The sequence below is a fragment of the Giraffa tippelskirchi genome, chromosome 5 (assembly GCF_054371585.1).
Source record: "Giraffa tippelskirchi isolate mGirTip1 chromosome 5, T2T-mGirTip1v1.2.pri, whole genome shotgun sequence".
NCBI lineage: Eukaryota > Metazoa > Chordata > Mammalia > Artiodactyla > Giraffidae > Giraffa > Giraffa tippelskirchi.
Window position 1 is genome coordinate 168,587,098 of NC_137279.1, and position 20,250 is coordinate 168,607,347.

General features: G+C 37.3%; 1 protein-coding gene across 7 annotated transcripts in view; it reads right to left on the bottom strand.

Annotated features, from left to right (window-relative positions):
* ZFYVE9 (zinc finger FYVE-type containing 9) overlaps positions 1–20,250 on the bottom strand; it is a 168,263-nt gene that overhangs the window by 95,298 nt on the left and 52,715 nt on the right. For 4 of the 7 annotated variants that reach the window (XM_081485364.1, XM_081485362.1, XM_081485360.1 and 1 more), the window contains exons 2-3: positions 14,616–14,721; positions 3,247–3,353 (exon numbers count right to left, since the gene is read on the bottom strand). In XM_081485364.1, coding sequence (XP_081341490.1) covers positions 3,247–3,316 — 70 coding nt within the window. In that variant the 5' untranslated portion in view covers positions 3,317–3,353; positions 14,616–14,721. Of the gene's footprint in view, positions 1–3,246; positions 3,354–14,615; positions 14,722–17,188; positions 17,265–20,250 lie in introns of all 7 variants that reach the window. The other 3 variants (XM_081485363.1, XM_081485361.1, XM_081485359.1) reach the window with 1 other exon arrangement.

Genomic DNA, 20,250 nt, shown 5'->3' on the forward strand with positions numbered 1-20,250 from the left:
TCCCATCAGTGTTAGTCCTAGCTTTGCAGAGCACTTGATATGTAATAGGTACACAATAAAAACATGCTGATAAATATGCAGTAGGTACACAATAAAAACATGGCTAAGTGATACCACAGTAAAAGCATCGAGGTTGAGGAATATGAGATTAAATGATAGCTCTGGCCTCCAAAAAGTACATAATCTAGCTGGAAAAATTAGAAAGCGATAAAGCAAACATGAATATCTAACTAGCAGTATATGATAAAGTATTTGAAAACTACTATGTAGTAGTAGAAAATAAATTGAGAGTACAAAGATATTTTACAGGCTGATGCAGCAAACTTGAATTCATGGAAGCAGGAGGACGTGTGCTGGGCTTCGAAGACAATTTTACATAAACTTGGAAACAGGACATATATAAAAGAGAAAAAAGAAAAAGTATAATCCCAAGCACAAGAATCTGAAAGAGCAATTAAGTAACTCAGTTTGAGGTGAAAAAAGAATTAGTGTAAGAATGTAGTGAAAAGAAGCTAGAAAGGTCACACTGCAAAAGCCATAAAAAAAATTCAGATTGCATGGAGAATGGGATTAATATGCTCTGACTGCTAAATGTTAAATCCTGAGTTCTCCAAATTTGGGCTAGCAGAGACTTGAGATTTGGTAACATGTACTTCCTTTAAGAGATTAAGAGGTGGCAAGAATACACAGAAGAACTATACAAAAAAGATCATAATGATCGGAATAATCATGATGGTGCGGTCACTCATCTAGAGCCAGACATCCTGGAGTGTGAAGTCAAATGGGTTTTAGGAAGTATAACTATGAGCAAAGCTAATGAGGTGATGGAATTCAACAGCACTATTTAAAATCCTAAAAGATGATGCTATGAAAGTGCTGCACTCAATATGTCAGCAAACTTGGAAAACTCAGCAGTGGCCACAGGACTGGAAAAGGTCAGTTTTCATTCCAATCCCAAAGAAAGGCAATGCCAAAGAATGTTCAAACTACCGTACAATTGCACTCATTTCACATACTAGAAATAGAAAAGTAATGCTCAAAATCCTTCAAGGTAAGCTTCAGCAGTATGTGAATCAAGAAATTCCAGATGTACAGCTGTATTTAGAAAAAGCAGACAAACCAGAGTTCGAAATTGCCAACATCCACTGGATCACAGAGAAAGCAAGGGAATTCCAAAGAAACATCTACTTCTGCTTCATTGACTACACTAAAGTCTTTGACTGTGTGGATTACAACAAACTGTAGAAAATTCCTAAAGAGATGGGAATACCAGACTGCCTTACCTGCCTCCTGAGATACCTGGATGCGGGTCAAGAAGCAGCAGTTAATTCAGATACAGAACAATGGACTGGTTCAAAATTGGGAGAGGAGTACGTCAAGTCTGTATATTGTCACCCTGCTTATTTAACGTCTATGTAGAGCACATCATGCAAAATGCCGGGCTGAATGAATCACAAGCTGGAATCAAGATTCCCAAGAGAAGTATCAATAACCTCAGATACGCAGATGATATCACTCTAATGACAACAAAGTAAAGAGGAACTAAAGAGTCTCTCTATAAGGGTGAAAGAGGAGAGTGAAAAAGCTGGCTTAAAACTCAACATTCAAAAAACTAAGATCATGGCATCCAGTCCCATCATTTTATGGCAAATAGATGGGGAGAAAATAGAAACAGGGGCAGATTTTATTTTCTTGGGTTCTAAAATCACTGCAGCCATGGTGCAGTGCGGCCACAAAAAAGACCCTTGCTCCTTGGAAGACAAACCTAGACAGCATTTAAAACCTACAAAACAGAGATATAACTTTGCTGACAAAGGTACAGATAGTCAGAGCTATGGTTTTTCCAGTAGTCATGTATGGATGTGAAAGTTGGACCATAAAGAAGGCTGATCACTGAAGAATTGACACTTTTGAATTGTGATGCTGGAGAAGACTCTTGAAAGCCCCTTGGAGAGCAAGGAGATAAAACCAGTCAATCCTAAAGGAAACAACCTTGAATATTCACTGACGCCAAAGCGGAAGCTCCAATACTTTGGCCACCTGATGCAAAAAGCCAACTCATTGGAAAACACCCTGATGCCGGGAAAGACTGAGGGCAAGCGGAGAATGGGGTGACAGAGGATGAGATGGTTGGATGGCATCACTGACACAATGGACATGAATTTGAGCAAACTCTGGGAGACAGTGAAGGACAGGGAAGCCTGGCATGCTACAGTCCATGGGGTCACAAAGAGTTGGACATGACTGAAGGACTCAACAACAACAACTGAGATTTTTAAAAAACAGTTCAAAACAGGACTTCCCTGGTGGTACAGTAGATGGGAGTCTGCTTGCCAATGTGGGGAGCATGAATTCAATTCCTGGTCCAGGAGCATTCCACATGCTGCAGAGAGACTGGGCCCATGTGCCATAACTACAGAGCCTGCATGCTGAAACTACTGAAACAGGCATGCATAGAGTCTGTGCTCCTCAACAAGAGAAGCCACTGCAGTGAAGAGTAGCCTCTGTTCGCCGCAACTAAAGAAAGCTCACACATAGCCAATGAAGACTCAGAGCAACCAAAAATTTAAAAAAAGAAAAAGTTCAAAACAAATATCAGCATAGTTGCAAAAAATCTGGCTTCTGAAATCATTCTCCTTTTAAAGGAATTATTTTTGGTAAGCAAACACTATATTTCAACTAAAGCGACAATTTTTACTGACTCAACAGGAATATTTCACAAATCAACTATATAGAAAATATTCTACTATAATCTACAGAAGTTGCAAAGTGACCGATGTAAAGAACTATAATTTTATTAATGAGAGTCTGTGGTATTCTAGAGACAGTATTCACATGATTAAGTGTAACATTTGCGTAGATGACAAAAAACTGTGATACAAGCAGGGAAGAAACAAAAGAAGAGAGTGAGAAGATACTTGTATAAATGATCCAAACTGAAAGGATAATACACTTTCCACTTCATATTTATAAAGTCCAACTACATACATCTAATAAAACCCAAAAATAATAGGTTTCAAATTTACATGATTCAGGAGTTAGCCTAGGGTTATGGGTTAGCTTAGTATCTGGCACATAGTTGGGGCTAAAAAAATGTTAATTCTTCCTCTGAATATTAATATGTAATACTATCATCAATAAGGCATCGGACCCAACTTTCTGTGTTTTAGTACTGCATCCTCTTATAATCCCACATTTTCTATATCAGAAATACATTCAAATAGAGTCACCAAACTAAATTCTCACCTTCGTTTTGTTCAAATTCATCTAACACCTTGTCCAGGTTGTAAGCTTCTGCTTGGAAGTAATTCTCCATCGGTGAGAAAAACACCACTCAAGAGACTTATTTAAATCTAGAAAAAAGATCAAATTTTATTTTATTCCCAATTATTAAAATGTAATTTATAGATATTACAACTGATAAAACAGAAATAGAAAGGATCATAACAGACTACTATGAATAAGTATATTCTAACAAATTGGACAACTCAGAATAAATGAATAAAGTCCTAGCCACATACATCCTACCAACACTAAATCATAAAAAATAGAAAATATGAACAAACCAATTACTAATAAGGTGATTGACTGGATCACTATTTAAAAACCACCCCATAATATACCCTGTGATGCCAAACTATACTACAAAGCTACAGTAATTATAACAGTATAGTACTCACACAAAAACAGACACATAGATCAATGGAACAGAACACAGAACTCAGGAAAAAAACCCACACTTATATGGACAATTAACCTATAACAAAGGGAATAGGGAAAAGACAGCTCTTCAGTAAATGGTGTTGGGAAAACTGGACAGCTACATGCAAAAGAATCAAACTGGACTACTTTCTCATACCATATACAAAAATAAACTCAAAATGGATAAAAATACTTGAATATAAGACCTGGAACCATAAACTAGAAGAAAACACAGGTAATATACTCTTTGACATCAGTCTTAACAATATTCCTTTGGATATGGCTGTTTAGCCAAGAGAAACAAAAGTGAAAATAAACAAATGGAACTACATCAAACTAAAAAGACTTTGCCCAACAAAAGAAACTATCAACAAAAAGGCTGCCTGTTGAATGGGAGAAGATCTTGCAAATGATATATCCACCAAGGGGTAAATATCCAAAATATACAAAGAACTTATATAACTCAACATCAAAAAAAAAAAAAACACGCATTTAAAAGTGGGCAGAGGATCTGAAAAGATATTTTTCCAAAGAAGACATAAGATGGCCAACACGCACATGAAAAAATGCTCAACATCACCAATCATCAGGGAAATGCAAATCAAAACCACAAAGATATCACCACACCTGTCAGAATGGCTATCATCAGAAAAGAAAACAAATAAAAAATGTTGGTGAGAATGTGGAGAAGATAGAATCCTTGTGTACTACTGGTGGAAATGCAAACTGATACAGACACTACAGAAAGTATGAAAGCTCCTTAAGAAATTAAAAATATAACCACCATATAATCCAGTAATTTCATTGCTGGGTATACATCCAAAGGAAATAAAATTGCTAGCTGGAAAAGAGTCTGCACCTCCATGTTCACTGAAGCATTATTTACAATAGCTAAGACATGGAAACAATCAGATCAACATATTTATAGTGCATCTACTGCATGTAGGGTACTGGGATCAACTGATGTCTCAGATATGATCCCTAACATCAAGAATCTTATCATCTACTTAATGACAAACAATGCTAAATGAGAAAATTTGAATAGTAATCAAAATGATTTTAATAACAACACAGCACAAGAAACTAAATGATTAATCTGTCAAAATTAACAGGTGAGTGTTACATAGTACTATAAAAGTTCAAGAAATGGACTAGATCATCAGTCTGGATGGTCAAGGAAGGCATTATTTATGGATCTGAGCTGGGTCTGGAAGGATGAATAAAATTGTAACAATCTTCTACATGGGAAGATGCACAAGTGAAATTTCAAACAGGGAGAGGCATATTAGGAATGGGCAATTATTGAGGAATCAGTGAAACTGGAACAAGGATTTATTTACATGGGTAACAGCAGGACACAGCTGGAGTGATAGGCATTATATTATGGAAGCCGTGGAATGTAAGTTTGAGAAAGGTATTGTTTATACTTTAAGCAATAGTAAGAATTACAGCATAATGGACAAGAACATAAACTCTAGGACTAGACCATCCAACTTCTAATCCTAGTTTCTAATTCACTTATTAACTACTTGACCTTAGGGAAGTTATTCAATTTGTGCCAGTTGCTCAGTTGTGTCCAACTCCTTTTGATCTCGTAGACTGTAGCCCACCAGCCTCCGCTATCCATGGAATTTCCCAGGCAAGAATACTGGAGTGGGTTGCCATTTCCCTCTCCAGGGGATCTGTCCGACCCAGGGACTGAAACCACATCTCCTGCGTCTCCTGCACTGGCAGGCTGATACTTTACCACTGAGCCACCTGGGAAGTCCAGTATTCAATTTACCTGTGACTTAATTTTCATCTGCAAAACTGAGTAATAACAGTACATACCTAAAGATTAAATAAATTAACATAGATAACACGTTTAAAATACTGTCTCTCACATGATAAATGCTTCATCAGTAATTATTTAAGTTTTTAAGCCTTGGAGTTGATCCTTTTATTATAAAATAAATAATCTAGCAACAGTGATTACACAGGCTAATTTTCAGCCCTATCCTCCCTTCTACTAATATTTACTGAGCACCTATTATGTGAAGACACTATGCTTTGTGCTGGAACACGACTTGAATATACATTTCTTCAATGTCTCATGCTCCTTTTCTCTTTGAGACCTTTTATCTGTCTCCAATACACACACTCCTTGCCAAAATAGTGGGCCAAAGAAGTTTTTTCAGTTTTTTCCCTAAGATGGCTCTAGTAGCACTTAGTTGCCTTTAACTTCATTTAAAACAATTTTGTTAAATTGTATTGTGACAGCTGTCATATCAGAGTGCACTTTAAAAAAAAAAATCAAAATTGGTGAATTTTTGTGTAGACATTCTAACATTGAAGATGGAAGGAAAAAAGCAACATTTTGGCATACTATGCTTTATTATTTCAAGAAAGATAAAAACACAACTGAAATGCAAAAAAAGATTTGTGCAGTATACGGAGAAGGCGCTGATCAATCATATCAGAAGTGGTCCGTGAAGTTCCGGGCTAAGGCTTTCTCACTGGATGGTGCTCCACAGTTGGGTAGATCAGTTGAAGTTGATGTCACTCAAAACGAGGCATTAACTGAGAACAATAAATGTTAATACCACACAGGAGATAAACCAACATATTCAAAATATCCAAATAAAGCCTTGAAAATCATTTGCACAAGCTTGGTAATGTTAATCACTTTAATGTTTGGGTTACACATAAGGTAAATGAAAACTTTCTTGACTGTACTTTTGTGTGTGATTCTCTACTTAAAACATAAAACGTTATGGTTTTAAAACAAATTGTGATGGGTGATGAAAAGTGAATACTGTACAATAATATGGAATGGAAGAGATTGTGGGGCAAGAGAAATGGACCACTAACCACACCAAAGATGGTTTTCATCCAAAGAAAGTGATATTGTGTATATAGTGGGATTGGAAGGGAATCTTCTACTCCTTCCGGAAAACCAAACAATTAATTCCAACAAGTACTGTTCCCAGTTGGACCAAATGAAAGTGGCACTGAAGAGTGAATGTTTCTTTGATGACTAGGCAAAAACGAGGAGCAAGGACACTTGTTCCTTGGAAGTAAAGCTATGACAAACCTAGACAGCGTTATTAAAAAGCAGAGACCTCACTTTGCCAACAAAGGTCCATATAGTCAAAGTTATGGTTTTTTCAGTAGTCATGTATTGATGTGAGCGTTGAACCATAAAGAAGGCTGAACACCGAAGAATTGATGCTTTTGAAGTGTGGTGTTGGAGAAGACTTTTGAAAGTCCCTTGGACTGCAAGGAGTTCAAACTAGTCCATCCTAAAGGAAATCAATCCTGAATATTCACTGGAAGGACTGATGCCAAAGTTGAAGCTCCAGCACTTTGGCCATCTGATGCAAAGAGCCAACTCATTAGAAAAGAACCTGATGCTGGGAAAGATTGAAGGCAAGAGGAGAAGGGGACAACAGAGGACAATATGGTAGGATGGCATCATCAACTCAATGGGCATGAGTTTGAGCAAGTGCTGGGAGATGGTGAAGGACAGGGAAGCCTGGCGTGCTGCAGTCCACGGGGTCACAAAGAGTCAGACACGACTAAGCAACTGAACAACAAGGCAAAAACTGTTACAGCTTGGCTGCAAAGTTCTGGTTCACCTGCCATATTCACCAGATATTGCACCTTTGAATTTCTATTTATTTCGGTCTTTACAAAACTTTCTTAATAGAAAAAATTCTAATTCCCCAGAAGACTGTAAAAGGCACCTGGAACAGTTCCTTATTCAAAGAGATAAAGTTTTGAGAAGATGGAATTATGAAGTTGCCAGAAAAATGGCAAAGGGCAGTAGAACTAAACAGTGAATATGTTACTCAATAAAGTTCCTGGTGAAAATGTAAAATGTGTCTTCTATTTTTACTTAAAACCTGAAGGAACTTTTTGGCCAACTCTATATCTTTAGTTCTTAGTTCAAATACTACTTTCACAAGAAGTCTTCCCTGAATCCCTATAAAAGGTAATCTCTCCTTATAATCTCTCAAAGCACCCTTACCTTTCCATTTATAATTATCACAGTCTTATTATACACTGGTGTGATTATTTGATTAATGTCAGTCTCTCCCACACTGTAGACACCATAAGGCACCCACTAAACTGTAGTCAAATGCTCCATCCCTGAGCTATAACCCCAAGACACCCACTAGACAGTGTTCACCATGTGACTGTCACAGAATCTAATGTGGCACCTATTTCATACACACCTGTGGAATAAATAAATGAACAGTATAAACAGCCATTCAAGAAGTTGTATTGAACTCCAAGTATAACTACTGATTCAGGCAAGCATCAAATATAGATGCCTAAAACCTTTAGGTAAACAGTGGGGAAGAAAATTTTCACAATGCCTCAAATATCATTCTATAGATGATTTATTAGTCCCAAGGGAGAAAATGTACATTTACAGTGAAAGATGCAGTAATCACTCCCTTAACCAAATGAACAAGTTCAGCATCACCAACAGTTTAACAAGCTGACAATACGCATCTCCTGATGTGATACGATAAAATTTAAAACAATTACATACAAGGTATTCTTTCTCAAATTGTTTAATCTGAATTGAATCATGAAAAATTAGACAAATGTAGAATGCGAGGCATTCTAAGACAACTGTCCTGAATTCCTCAAAAAATTCAGTGTATTCAATTCTGAATTGAGACAGACTAAAGAAATGAAATAACCAAATGTTATGCATGAATACTAACTGGATCAAGGAAATATACATATAAAATACACAGAAAAAAAATGACATTTAAGGGATAATCAGGGGGATTTGGACTATATATTAGTGATACAATGAATAAATAATCATTTTCCTGGATGTGATAAGTATTTAAATTTTGTAGAAGAATGTCTTTACTTTTAGGAGACACCTACTGTATCTATTTGGGGAAGAAGTGTTATGTTATTTGCAGCTAACTTTCAAATAATTCAGGAAAAAAAATATGAATGTCAGTGTGAGTGAGTGGCAAGGGTGAGGAGGAGAGGAGAAAAGTGCTCAAGAAAGAGGCAAAACAGTAGAAATTGATGAACCTGGTGATGGATATTTCTGTACTATTCTTTCACTGTATATTCTTCACTATATTATTCTTTCAACTTTTCTACAGGCTTGAAATTTTTCACAAGAAGAGGAAAAAAAGTGTACTGAGCTTGTGGTGGAAAACATTCCTTTCTACTTTGAATACAGAAATTCTAGATAAAACACATTATTTTTAAAGAGTTTATACAGTGAAATTCAAAACCAAGAAAGACAAATATGCCATTAACAAAGAAGAGATCAAGCCACAGCAATGAGTGAGAACCAAAGGGTGGCAGTCACAAGGGTTACAAAACTAGATAGTAACCTTCAGACTCAGGATTTGAAAGCTAGAAAATAGGATGGGAACCATTGGCTATAAACTTTTAGAAGTTTCTGCATTACAGAGGGCCAGACTAGGTTCTCTGCATAAAGCCAGGAGCTGAAGGAAAAACTGCCCCAAGTGGCCCCAAGACTGAGCAATGGTGCCCGATGGAAAAAAGTGCCAATAAAATCAACCTTCAGAAATTAGAATTCGTAGCCTGCCCCTCCCTCAGGATTGGTAATGATACTAAGTTTTCCCATTCATGAACATAACATGGTTTATTTCTATCCTTGCTCAGCTCTTCTCTTCCTGTGACTTGTAATAATGTTTTTAATTTTAAGAAGTCATTAAATATGTGACAGTGGGGAGAGAAGAACTCGCATGACTATAAAGGAGAACCACAAGGGAGATATCTGTGGTGATAGAATCGTGCTGTATCTTAAATTGCAATGGTGGTTACACAAATCTGCCTGTGATAAATGGGACAGAACTATATACACTCATGAATATGCACACAGCAGCATTATTCATAAGAGCAAAAGAGTAGAAGCAACCAAAATATCTATCAACTGATGAATAGACAAATAAAATACTAATTTCCTGGATTTTATATTTTCTCTAGTTGCATAAGATGTAACAAATGAGAAAAACTGTAAATGAAGGATACACAAAAACTATACTATGTTTGCAATGTCCTGTGAATTTATAGTTACTTTAAAATAAAAGGTTGAAAAAATAAAAATAAAAATAAAAATATTGATTTAACAATTCAATAAATATGGAGCAGATGAAGAGGGCATCTGTGTATGGGGGGAGTCAGAGCCCAAGTGTGGCAAAGCAGATGTCCTTACATAGGGGTGGCCCAGCATAATGTGTTAGAGCCCCAAGAAGGAAGGAAACTGCCTGTGCAGCACAGCCCAGCGTGGGTTGTTAAGAGTCCCAGAGAGGTGAGGAAGGCGTCCACATGAAGGGGATGGTCTGGCAGAGACACAGCACAGTGAGTAAGATGGCTTCACATGCAGGAAGGGTGAGGAGGAGATATAAGAGGGCAGTCCAGGGTGGCAGGTCACAGCCAGAGCAGGACTAGAAGGACCAAAGGGAGAAGACAGTGATAGGGCACAGACTACATGCAGAGGGATGGATCAGATAAGCGATGATAAAAAGGGTAATAGGAAGAAGGTTTCTCACTGGTGGAGAAGGGGTTAAAATAGGGAAAAACTGAGAACTAGAAAGAACACTGCAATGTAAATGTGGAAAAAGAGAAAAATACAAAGGACCCTGCAGTGTTGGTTTGGAATCTGAGTTGTCAGTTTGAGCTCATGGATTTCAATAAGCATACTTATTATAATAAGTAAACAACAGTTTTTGTATTCAATAAACATACTTCTGGCAATAGACACAGATCTAAGTGTGTGTGTGTGTACACATTCAAAGAATCTTGGAGCAGCAGATCCCCACCTCTACTCATGTAGCAATGAGCATACCTAGCACCAGATTTGATTTATAAATATTGTTATTCACTAAAAAGAGCAAGTGCTCCATGGAAAAATGCCTGATTCTAAAGCTGAAGTAGAAAAAATATAAGAACTCTTATGAGGATGGAGAGAAACATGAACCCTCACATATAGCTGGGAAGAAAGTAAAACTGTGTGGCAACTTTGGAAAACAGTTTGGCAGTTCCTCAAAAAGTTAAAAGGAATTAACCACATGGCATAGCTATTTCACTCCTAGGCGTATTCCCAAGAGAAATGAAAACATACGTTCACACAAAAACTTATGTTCAGAGCAACATTATTCATAACACCAAGAGGTGAAAATGATCCAAAGATCTATTAATTGATAAATGGATAAATAAAACGTGGTATTATATATTAATAAAATATAATAGTGTATGATAATTTAATGGATAAAGTATTGCTATATGCCATAACATAGATAAAGCTTGAAAATATCATGGTAACCGAAAGAAGCAGACACAAAAACCTACAGATTACACGATTCCATTTATATGAAATGTCCAAAATAGGCACAGAAACAAAAAGTAAATTAGTGGGTTGCCAGCAGCTGGGAGTGGGTTGCCATTTCCTTCTCCAATGCATGAAAGTGAAAAGTGAAAGTGAAGTCGCTCAGTCGTGTCCGACTCTTCGAGACCCCATGGACTGAAGCCTACCAGGCTCTTCTGTCCATGGGATTTTCCAGGCAAGAGTACTGGAGTGGGGTGCCATTGCCTTCTCCAGTGTTCTTGCCTGGAGAATCCCAGGGACAGCGGAGCCTGGTGGGCTTCCGTCTATGGGGTCACACAGAGTCGGACACGACTGAAGCGACGCAGCAGCAGCAGCTGGGAGGAACTGGAGGGAAATGGGAGTAACTGCTAACAGATACAAGATTTCTTTTTGGAGTGATGAAAATGTTCTGGAATTAGACAGTGGTGATGACTTCAAGACTGCAAATATATACAAACCACTGAACTATATATTTTAAAAGGGTGAATTTTATGGTATGGTATGTGAATTACATTTCAATTAAACAAAAAAGAAGAAAGAAGTGTCCAAAAATGATGGGGACATATCAAAGGACACAGAATCCAGCTTGAAGTAGCTTCCACTGACCTAACCAGAGACACTCTGAACATCAAAGTAAACAGCGGTAGCAACAGATTATAACCGTTGGATAAAAAAAGAAAGCCATGAGTCTTTACAACATAAATGAATGAATTCCAAGTATAATGAGGAATGGAGTATTTATATAGCTTCAAAATTCCTCTCCACAAAAATACTAATTAGAAAAAAAAAAAAGGAGTCACTTCAGAGGCAAACCTTGGCAGATGTCACCTTACATGAGTGATCAGAGTGAATAAACATCATCAGTAATAGGACAAACAAACTTCATGCTCCCTGACAGATTGCAATAAAAAGGACACAGCAACGTCCACACTAGGGGAGGTTGGGAGAGGATATGGGAGGTAGGGGATGCAGCTAGCAACTTACTCTCAAAAGGTTCAAAGAAAAACATTCTCTGTACTATACTTGCAAATTTTCTATAAACCTGAGATAGTTTTTTTTTTAATTTAAATGCACTAAAACTATCATATTTTAAATTTCCAAGGTACTTTCTTTTTCTGATCCTTTTTATGACATCTTGATCTTACTTCATGGATATAATTCTTTTCTTACTTCTTTAATATAATTACCTACAATTTGGTCTGACTTTTTTTCTTTTTCCTAAACCTTCTGTTTCCAATATTATTTCCTCCAAGTTCCTGTTTTGTGTTTTGATCTCTGTCTTTCACATTGGATGCTTTCCTCAAATGCCTCGCATTGAACAAATGAAGTACCAAAAGCCAATTGGAAGCTCTGCATGTGTGGCTTCTCAGCTGGAAGGCTTCCACTGCACGGTGATGGGGGGAGAACACAGCTATTTCATTGGGAGACCTCCAAATGTCAGTGTATCTAGGTCTTTTCTTTGGACTCCTGAGAAGAGTCATATAATCTCCTATAAGGGGGTGTAGAGATGTAATGCCAGGTAATCACTATCTGAAAGAAGAACAGAAGATGGGAAGGGTCTCTCTTTAATATATAGGATTTCCCTTTATCCTCCTGCATTTACTTTGGAGCTTCATCCTTTGGTCTCTGTTATGTCTCATGTCCCCAAGTCTTGACCCTCTTTAGTTTCATTTTCCAAGGAAAACCTGCGGTCTTGGAGCAGTCTTTTCATTGTATAAGATGGACCTCTCAGAGAACTTAAATCTTATGTCAGGATTCTTTACCTACCGGTATGTCCACCTCTTATTCAAAATGGAAGTCACTAAATATCATATATGTACAAATGACCGTTGAACAACATGGGTTTGAACCATGCAGGTCTATCTATATATAGATTCTTTCAATAGTAAATATTATAGTACTACATGACCCACTGTTGGTTGAATCCACGGATACGGAACTGCAGATATGGAAGAACTACGTATATAGAGTTGATTATAGGTTATATGCAGACTTTCCACTGCACTGAGAGGCAGCGCCCCTCACCCACGTGTTGCTCAAGGGTCAATGGTATATCTCAAAGAGGAATATAATTATTTAATTCAGTACAGTTTCTTCCTGAGGATCTCTTCTCTTTTATTCTATTGACCAGAGACCTTTTAGACACTGTCTTGAATCTCAGTCTTAAGGGTGTAACTTTCACAGCACCTATCTGACTGCTCCTTGGAGGTCTCCTTCACTGTTACTTCCTCTATGCCATATACTAATTACAATGAACATGTGTGCATTCATGCATAAAACATTCCTGAGCATCTACTATGTATCAGACATTGTTTTAATCATTAGGTTACAATGACAGTAAAACAATATCCTTGACCTAACGGTACCCAATGTTTCATAGAAGATAGATAAGTAGACTTAAAATATGAAATACTGTGATATATACTAATTGATATTAATATATGCACTGGGCACTATGGAGCCAAAGAAGATGGGAATCCAAATCAGACTAGAGCAGGGGTATATTATTTGGGGTAGGATGGGCTACTGTAAGAAATACGCCAATAATTTATTATTTCTGACTAATTATTATTGATGGTCTTTGCAGTGGGTTGAAAACTTCCTAAAGAGGAGATGCCTGAAAAATAAGATTTTGCCAGAGGAAGGCAGACAGAAGCACTCTTTTCTCACTCGCATATGTGAGAAACCTAGGGGACAAGAAATACCTAGCCAACTGCAAGTCCAGAAGTTTTGGTGAGGAAAGTACTACTGCTAGGTGCGTTAAGAACTCAGCCTGCCACACACTGTCAGACCCATGCCTCTATCCTTGAAGCTTACATGGAAAATCAGAGCACTCAGCCAGAGCACACAACACTCCAGTAGTGAATGGCACAATCAGTCTCTGAAACCAATCTCACCCACATACCTTCCCTTCCCACCACCATGTTCTATGCATTAAATAATCATAAGACTTGAAAGAAAACAAAGAAGATTCCTAGTCAGAAAAATGTCAATGATTAAGAAGTCTTGTTCTATCAGAATTAATAAAATACTTCCAATTTTCTGCTGGAAATGGCTGCTCTTCAGCACTAGTCTAAACATACAAAATAAAATAATCTAATTAAATCTGTATTTCTGATTCCTTATCCTAAAGTGAGATTTAACTATTTAACACTTGTGGGATTGACTAAGAAATATTCATAACATTAATTGGGTAGGTATGCCAATTAATTGGGTAGATTTTCTCTTAATAATATTGCTCAAGTCCATGCTCTTTGTCATGCTGAAATTACCTTTCTATGCTCAAGGTAGAAGTTGACTCTAAAAGGAAGAAGCCAAGCATTGGTAGAGAAATTAGCATTTTGATGTAATTCAATAGGAATTTTAAAATATTCTCTTTTTCCCTGGACTTAAGCCAAATCTTTTTTGTAAAAAAAAGCAATATTCCTGGTTTAATAAGAGGCAGTGTCATAAATGAAGCAATTAGAATATATATTCACGAGCATTAGTTTCTATAAAGCTATTTGTTTTCTCAAGTTCAAGCTCTCAAAAGAAATAAGATCATTAGATTTCTTACCTTTCTTCCCTTACACACATGATAAGGAACGGACTTCTATGTGTTTACTCATGATGCTTGCTGCACTACCAGCCAGTCCTGCTGTTTCAGTATGCTCTGTTTGATCCTAAAGAAAAAACACATGGCTCATGACATCTGCTAAAGCAATAAGCCCCAATTTTCTTCATATCAATCTATCATATCTAGACAAATAAAAGCTATTCCAATTATATCTTCAGATTCAAAGACCTGGCCAGCATGGAATGCAGCAGCAGACATATCATATTGTCTAAAAAGGCCCAAAGTTAAATGTTTCAATGAATAGTTAAGAATTTCCACACACTTCTTATTTTCAATGAGTAATACAAAGTGAAAGATCAAAGGCAGGTATTCTCTATCCAATGACTATGGTAATTCATAAAAACACTATTTATTTATATTTTAATAGGCCTTCCAAAAATCCAAAGCTAACAAAACTGCTGCTGTACAAGAAAGTCCTCTGTTAGTGATTTTTTTCCTATACATATAGAATTCTTAAACTGAGATCAAAAGATTTGTTAAGATTTTTTAATGCCAAACAACTGTTTCTCCTCCAAATGGAGTCTCATGATTTCAGCCTTTCTTCGCTGCTTAGAAGCAATGGATTAGCAGCTGAAACTAATCAGAATAAAACTAAGTATCTCATATTATCTGTATAAAATATCTAACCTATGATCAAAACAGTTTCAAAATAGAAGAGTATCCTAGATATGATCTAGCAAACAACATTTAATTTTAAAGTTATCTGACAATAAAAGAAATTCTTCTGACATTATTACAAATGTAATTCTACTATCTGATGTGAAAATGACATGCTTACTAAAATAATAAGTATTCTAAAAGGCCAAAGCCTAAGCCTTTGACTTTGTGGATCACAACAAACTGTGGAAAATTCTTAAGGAGATGGGAATACCAAACCACCTGAGTTGCCTCCTAAGAAATCTGTATGCAGGTCAAGAAGCAACAGTTAGAACTGGACATGGAACAACAGACTGGTTCAAAACTGGGAAACAAGTACGTCAAGGCTGTATATTGTCACCCTGCTTATTTAACTTATATGCCGAGTACATCATGTGAAATGCCAGGATGGATGAAGCATAAGCTGGAATCAAGATTGTTGGGAGAAATATTGATAACCTCAGATATGCAGATGACACCACCCTTACAGCAGAAAATGAAGAACTAAAGAGCCTCTTGATGAAAGTGAAAGAGGAGAGTGAAAAAGTTGGCTTAAAACTCAACATTCAGAAAACTAAGATCATGGCATCCAGTCTGATCACTCCATGGCAAATAGATGGGGAAACATGGAAACAGTGAGAGACTTTACTTTCTTGGGCTCCAAAATCACTGCAGATGGTGACTGCAGCCATGAAATTAAAAGGTGCTTGCTCCTTGGAAGGAAAGCTATGTCCAACCTAGACAGCATATTAAAAAGCAGAGACATTACTTTGCCAACAAAGATCCTAGGCAACAAAGTCTAGTCAAGGCTATGGTTTTTCCAGCCAGTAGTCATGTATGGATGTGAGAGTTGGACTATTAAGAAAGCTGAGCACAGAAGAATTGATGCTTTTGAACTGTGATGTTGGAGAAGACTCTTGGAGAGTCCCTTGGACTGCAAGGAGATCCAACCAGTCCATCCTAAAGGAAATCAGTCCTGAATATTCACTGGAAGGAATGATGCTGAAGCTGAAACTCCAATACTTTGGCCACCTAATGTGAAGAACTGACAGTCATTGGAAAAGACCCTGATGCTGGGAAAGACTGAAGAGAGGAGGAAAACGGGATGACAGAGGATGAGATGGTTGGATGGTATCACCGACTCAATGGACATGGGTTTGGGTGGACTCCGGGAGTTGGTGATGGACAGGGAAGCCTGGCATGCTGCAGTCCATGGGGTTGCAAAGAGCCGGACACGACTGAGTGACTGAGCTGAACTGATTCTAAAAGGCCAGGAATTCAAGGTTCCAGAGAACAATTTTTAAAAGTGGAGTGAAAAACACTGATGAAGATTTTCCTGTCTTGAGAAATTGGAAAAATATATACATGCTATATACTCTAAATGAGAAGAGCTACTGATGAAGAGCTACTGATACTAAGAAAAAACTTCCATCTATCAAATAAAGGACAAAATCATACCAGAAGTATGTAAGGGCTGTATAGGATAGAAGTTCAAAGGTTAAAATGAGAATAAGGCCAAAGTAATAACTTCTAATAACTAGCTAAAATTTAAAAAAAAAAGAAATATCTAAATTCAAAGTCAAATTCTGAGTATGTGCGTCTATTCTAACGTGTGAGGCAAGTCCAATAATATGATGTAACTGTCTCAAATATCATAGGTTTTCCTTCCGGATCCCTCTGACCTTCTAGCCTCAGCTGGTAAAATCTCAAGCCTGGTTAAATTCAACTATCTACCTACTCCATACATTCCCCTAAGCAGCTTAAACAGGGCTAAAGGAAAACCACACAAGATGGTGACTCCTCTCAACTTCACATTTATGACTTCACACTACATTTTCCTTAGTTAATGTACTTTCAACCCTATATCTCATCTTCACCTTTCTGATACGCCCCAAATCCTTCAGTTGAAAGCTTTCACAATTCAATTCTACCGGAAGATAAACCTCTCATCTCCTGCAAGACAAGAAGGAAAGTTACTTGACTACAAAAGATAAGGTGGAATACCTGCAAAATTAACTACTCCTAGCACAGACTTCCCGGAGAAGGCAATGGCAACCCACTCCAGTACTCTTGCCTGGAAAATCCCATGGATGGAGGAGCCTGGTAGGCTGCAGTCCATGGGGTCGTGGAGAGTCGGACACGACTGAGCAACTTCACTTTCACTTTTCACTTTCATGCATTGGAGAAGGAAATGGCAACCCACTCCAGTGTTCTTGCCTGGAGAATCCCAGGGACGGGGGAGCCTGGTGGGCTGCCGCCTATGGGGTTGCACAGAGTTGGACACAACTGAAGTGACTTAGCAGCAGCAGCAGCACAGACTTCCAACCAATCCTGTTTTCAACACCACACCTCACCTAAGCCTTTAGAGATCCCTAAAGCCTCCACATCACAAGACTGCCTAAGGTTCTAGGGTGGTACTCACTTGCTTCTCATCACAGCTCCCTCTGCAGGTAATTTATAGTCTTAGTTTTAAAACCTTTCTTTACTTTTTCTCTTTTTTATAGCTTATTTTTACATTTTATTTTTTAATTTAAAAATTTAGATAGTTTTAAAGCCTACTTTCCATTTATAGTTATTACAAAATATCAGCTACATTCTCCATGTTGTACAATACATCCTTGAGCCTATCTTAGACTTCCCGACCTCTACATTGCCCCTGTCCCTCTCCCCCTGGGAACCACAAATTTATTCTCTCTGTGTTTCTTTTTTTGTTATATTTGCTAATTTGCTATATTTCTTAGATTATACATATAAGTGGTAACCTATAGTATCTTTCTCTGACTTATTTCACTTAGCATAACATTCTCCAAGTCCATCCATGTTGCTGTAATTGGCAAGATTTCATTCTTTTTTATGGCTGAGTAGTATTCCAATGTACATCGATACCACATGTTCTTTATGCATTTACCTACTGATGTACACTTAGGTTTTTTTACATCTTGGTAACTGTAAATAACACTGCTATGAACATTGGGGTGCATGTACCTTTTTGAAATAGTGTTTTTGTCTTTTTCATATAATTTTGTCTTTTTCATATATATAACTTAAGAGTGGAACTGCTGAGTCATATGGAAATTCTATCTTTAGTTCTTTGAGAAAACTCCATACTGTTTTCACAGTGGCTGTACCAATTAACATTCCCACCAACAGTGTAGAAGGGTTCCTTCTCCTCCACACCATTCTCCAACACATATTATTTGTGTCTTTTCAATAACAGTCATTCTGACAAACCTATGATTTTTGAGAGTTACATAATATTATTGGACTTGCATCACAGGTTAAAATGATACACATACTCAGAATGTGAGGTGATATCACATTATGGTGTTTATTTGCATTTCCTGATGACTAATGATGTTGAGCATCTTTTCATGTGCCCTTTGGCCATCTGTATTTCCCCTTTGGAAAATGTCTATCTATTCAATTCTTCTGCCCATTTTTAAAACAGGTTGTTTTTATGATGCTGAATTTTATGAGCTGTTTATACTTTCGCCCATTCAGTAGGCTGTCTTTTCATTTTGTTGATGGTTTCCCTTGCTGTGCAAAAGCTTTTAATCTTAATTAGATCCTATTTACTTACTTTTGTTTCCTTTACTTTAGGAGATGAATCCAAAAAAATATTGTTGCAATTTATGTCAAAGAATGTTCTGCCTATGCTTTCCTCTTGGAATTTTATAATATCAAGTCTTGCATTTAAGTCATTAATCTATTTTAAGTTTATTTTTATATATGGTATTAGAGAATGTTCTAATTTCATTCTTTTACATGTAGCTGTCCCATATTCCCAGCATCATTTACTGAAGAGACTGTCTTCTCCACTGTATATTCTTGCCTCCTTTGTCATGGATTAATTGATCATATGTGCATGGGTTTATTTCTGGGCTTTCCACCTTGTTTCACTGATCTGTAAGTCTGTTTTTGTGCCAATTCCTATTGTTTTGGTTACCACAGCTTTGTAGTATAGTCTGAAGTCAGGGAGACCGATTCCACCAGCTCCATTCTTCTTTCTCAAGATTGTTTTGGCTATTCAGGTTCTTTTGTGTTTCCATACAATTTTTAAAATTATCTGTTTTAGTTCTGTGAAAAATGCCATCGGTATTTTGATATGGATTGCACTGAAACTATAGATTGCCTTGGGTGGTATGATCATTTTAATAATATTGATCATTCCAATCCCAGAATACAATATATGTTTCCATCTCTTTATGTTGTCTTCAATTTCTTTCTCCAGTATCTCACAGTTTTCCAAGTTCAGGTCTTCTGCCTCCTCAAGGAGGTTTATACCTACGTATTTTATTCTCTTTGATACAATGCTGAAAGCGAAAGTCTCTCAGTCATATCCGACTCTTTGCAACCCCATGGACTGTATAGTCCCTGGAATTTTCCAGGCAAGAATACTGGAGTGGGTAGCATTTTCCTTCTCCAGGGGATCTCCCCAACCCACGGATTGAACCCAGGTCTCCCGCATTACAGGCGGACTCTTTACCAGCTGAGCCACAAGGGAAGCCCAAGAATACTGGAGTGAGTATGGGATCATTTCCTGAATTTTCCTTCCTGCTATTTCGTTGTTAGTGTACAGAAATGCAACAGATTTCTATGTATTAATTTTATATCTTGCAACTTTACTGAATTCGTTGATGAGCTCTAGTAATTTTCTGGTGGTGTTTTTAGGATATTCTGTGTATAGTATCATGTCATTTGAAAACAGTGACAGTTTCACTTCTTCCTTTCCACTTTCTATTCCTTTTCTTTTTCTTCTCTGACTGCTATGGGTAGGACTTCAAAACTATGTTGGATAAGAATGGTGAGACTGGGCATCCTCAGTTTCAGATGTTCCTGATCTTAGAGGAAATGGTTTCAGCTTTTTACCATTAAGTATAATGTTAGCTGTGGATTTGTCAGATATGGCCTGTATCATGTTGAGATATGTTCCTCAATG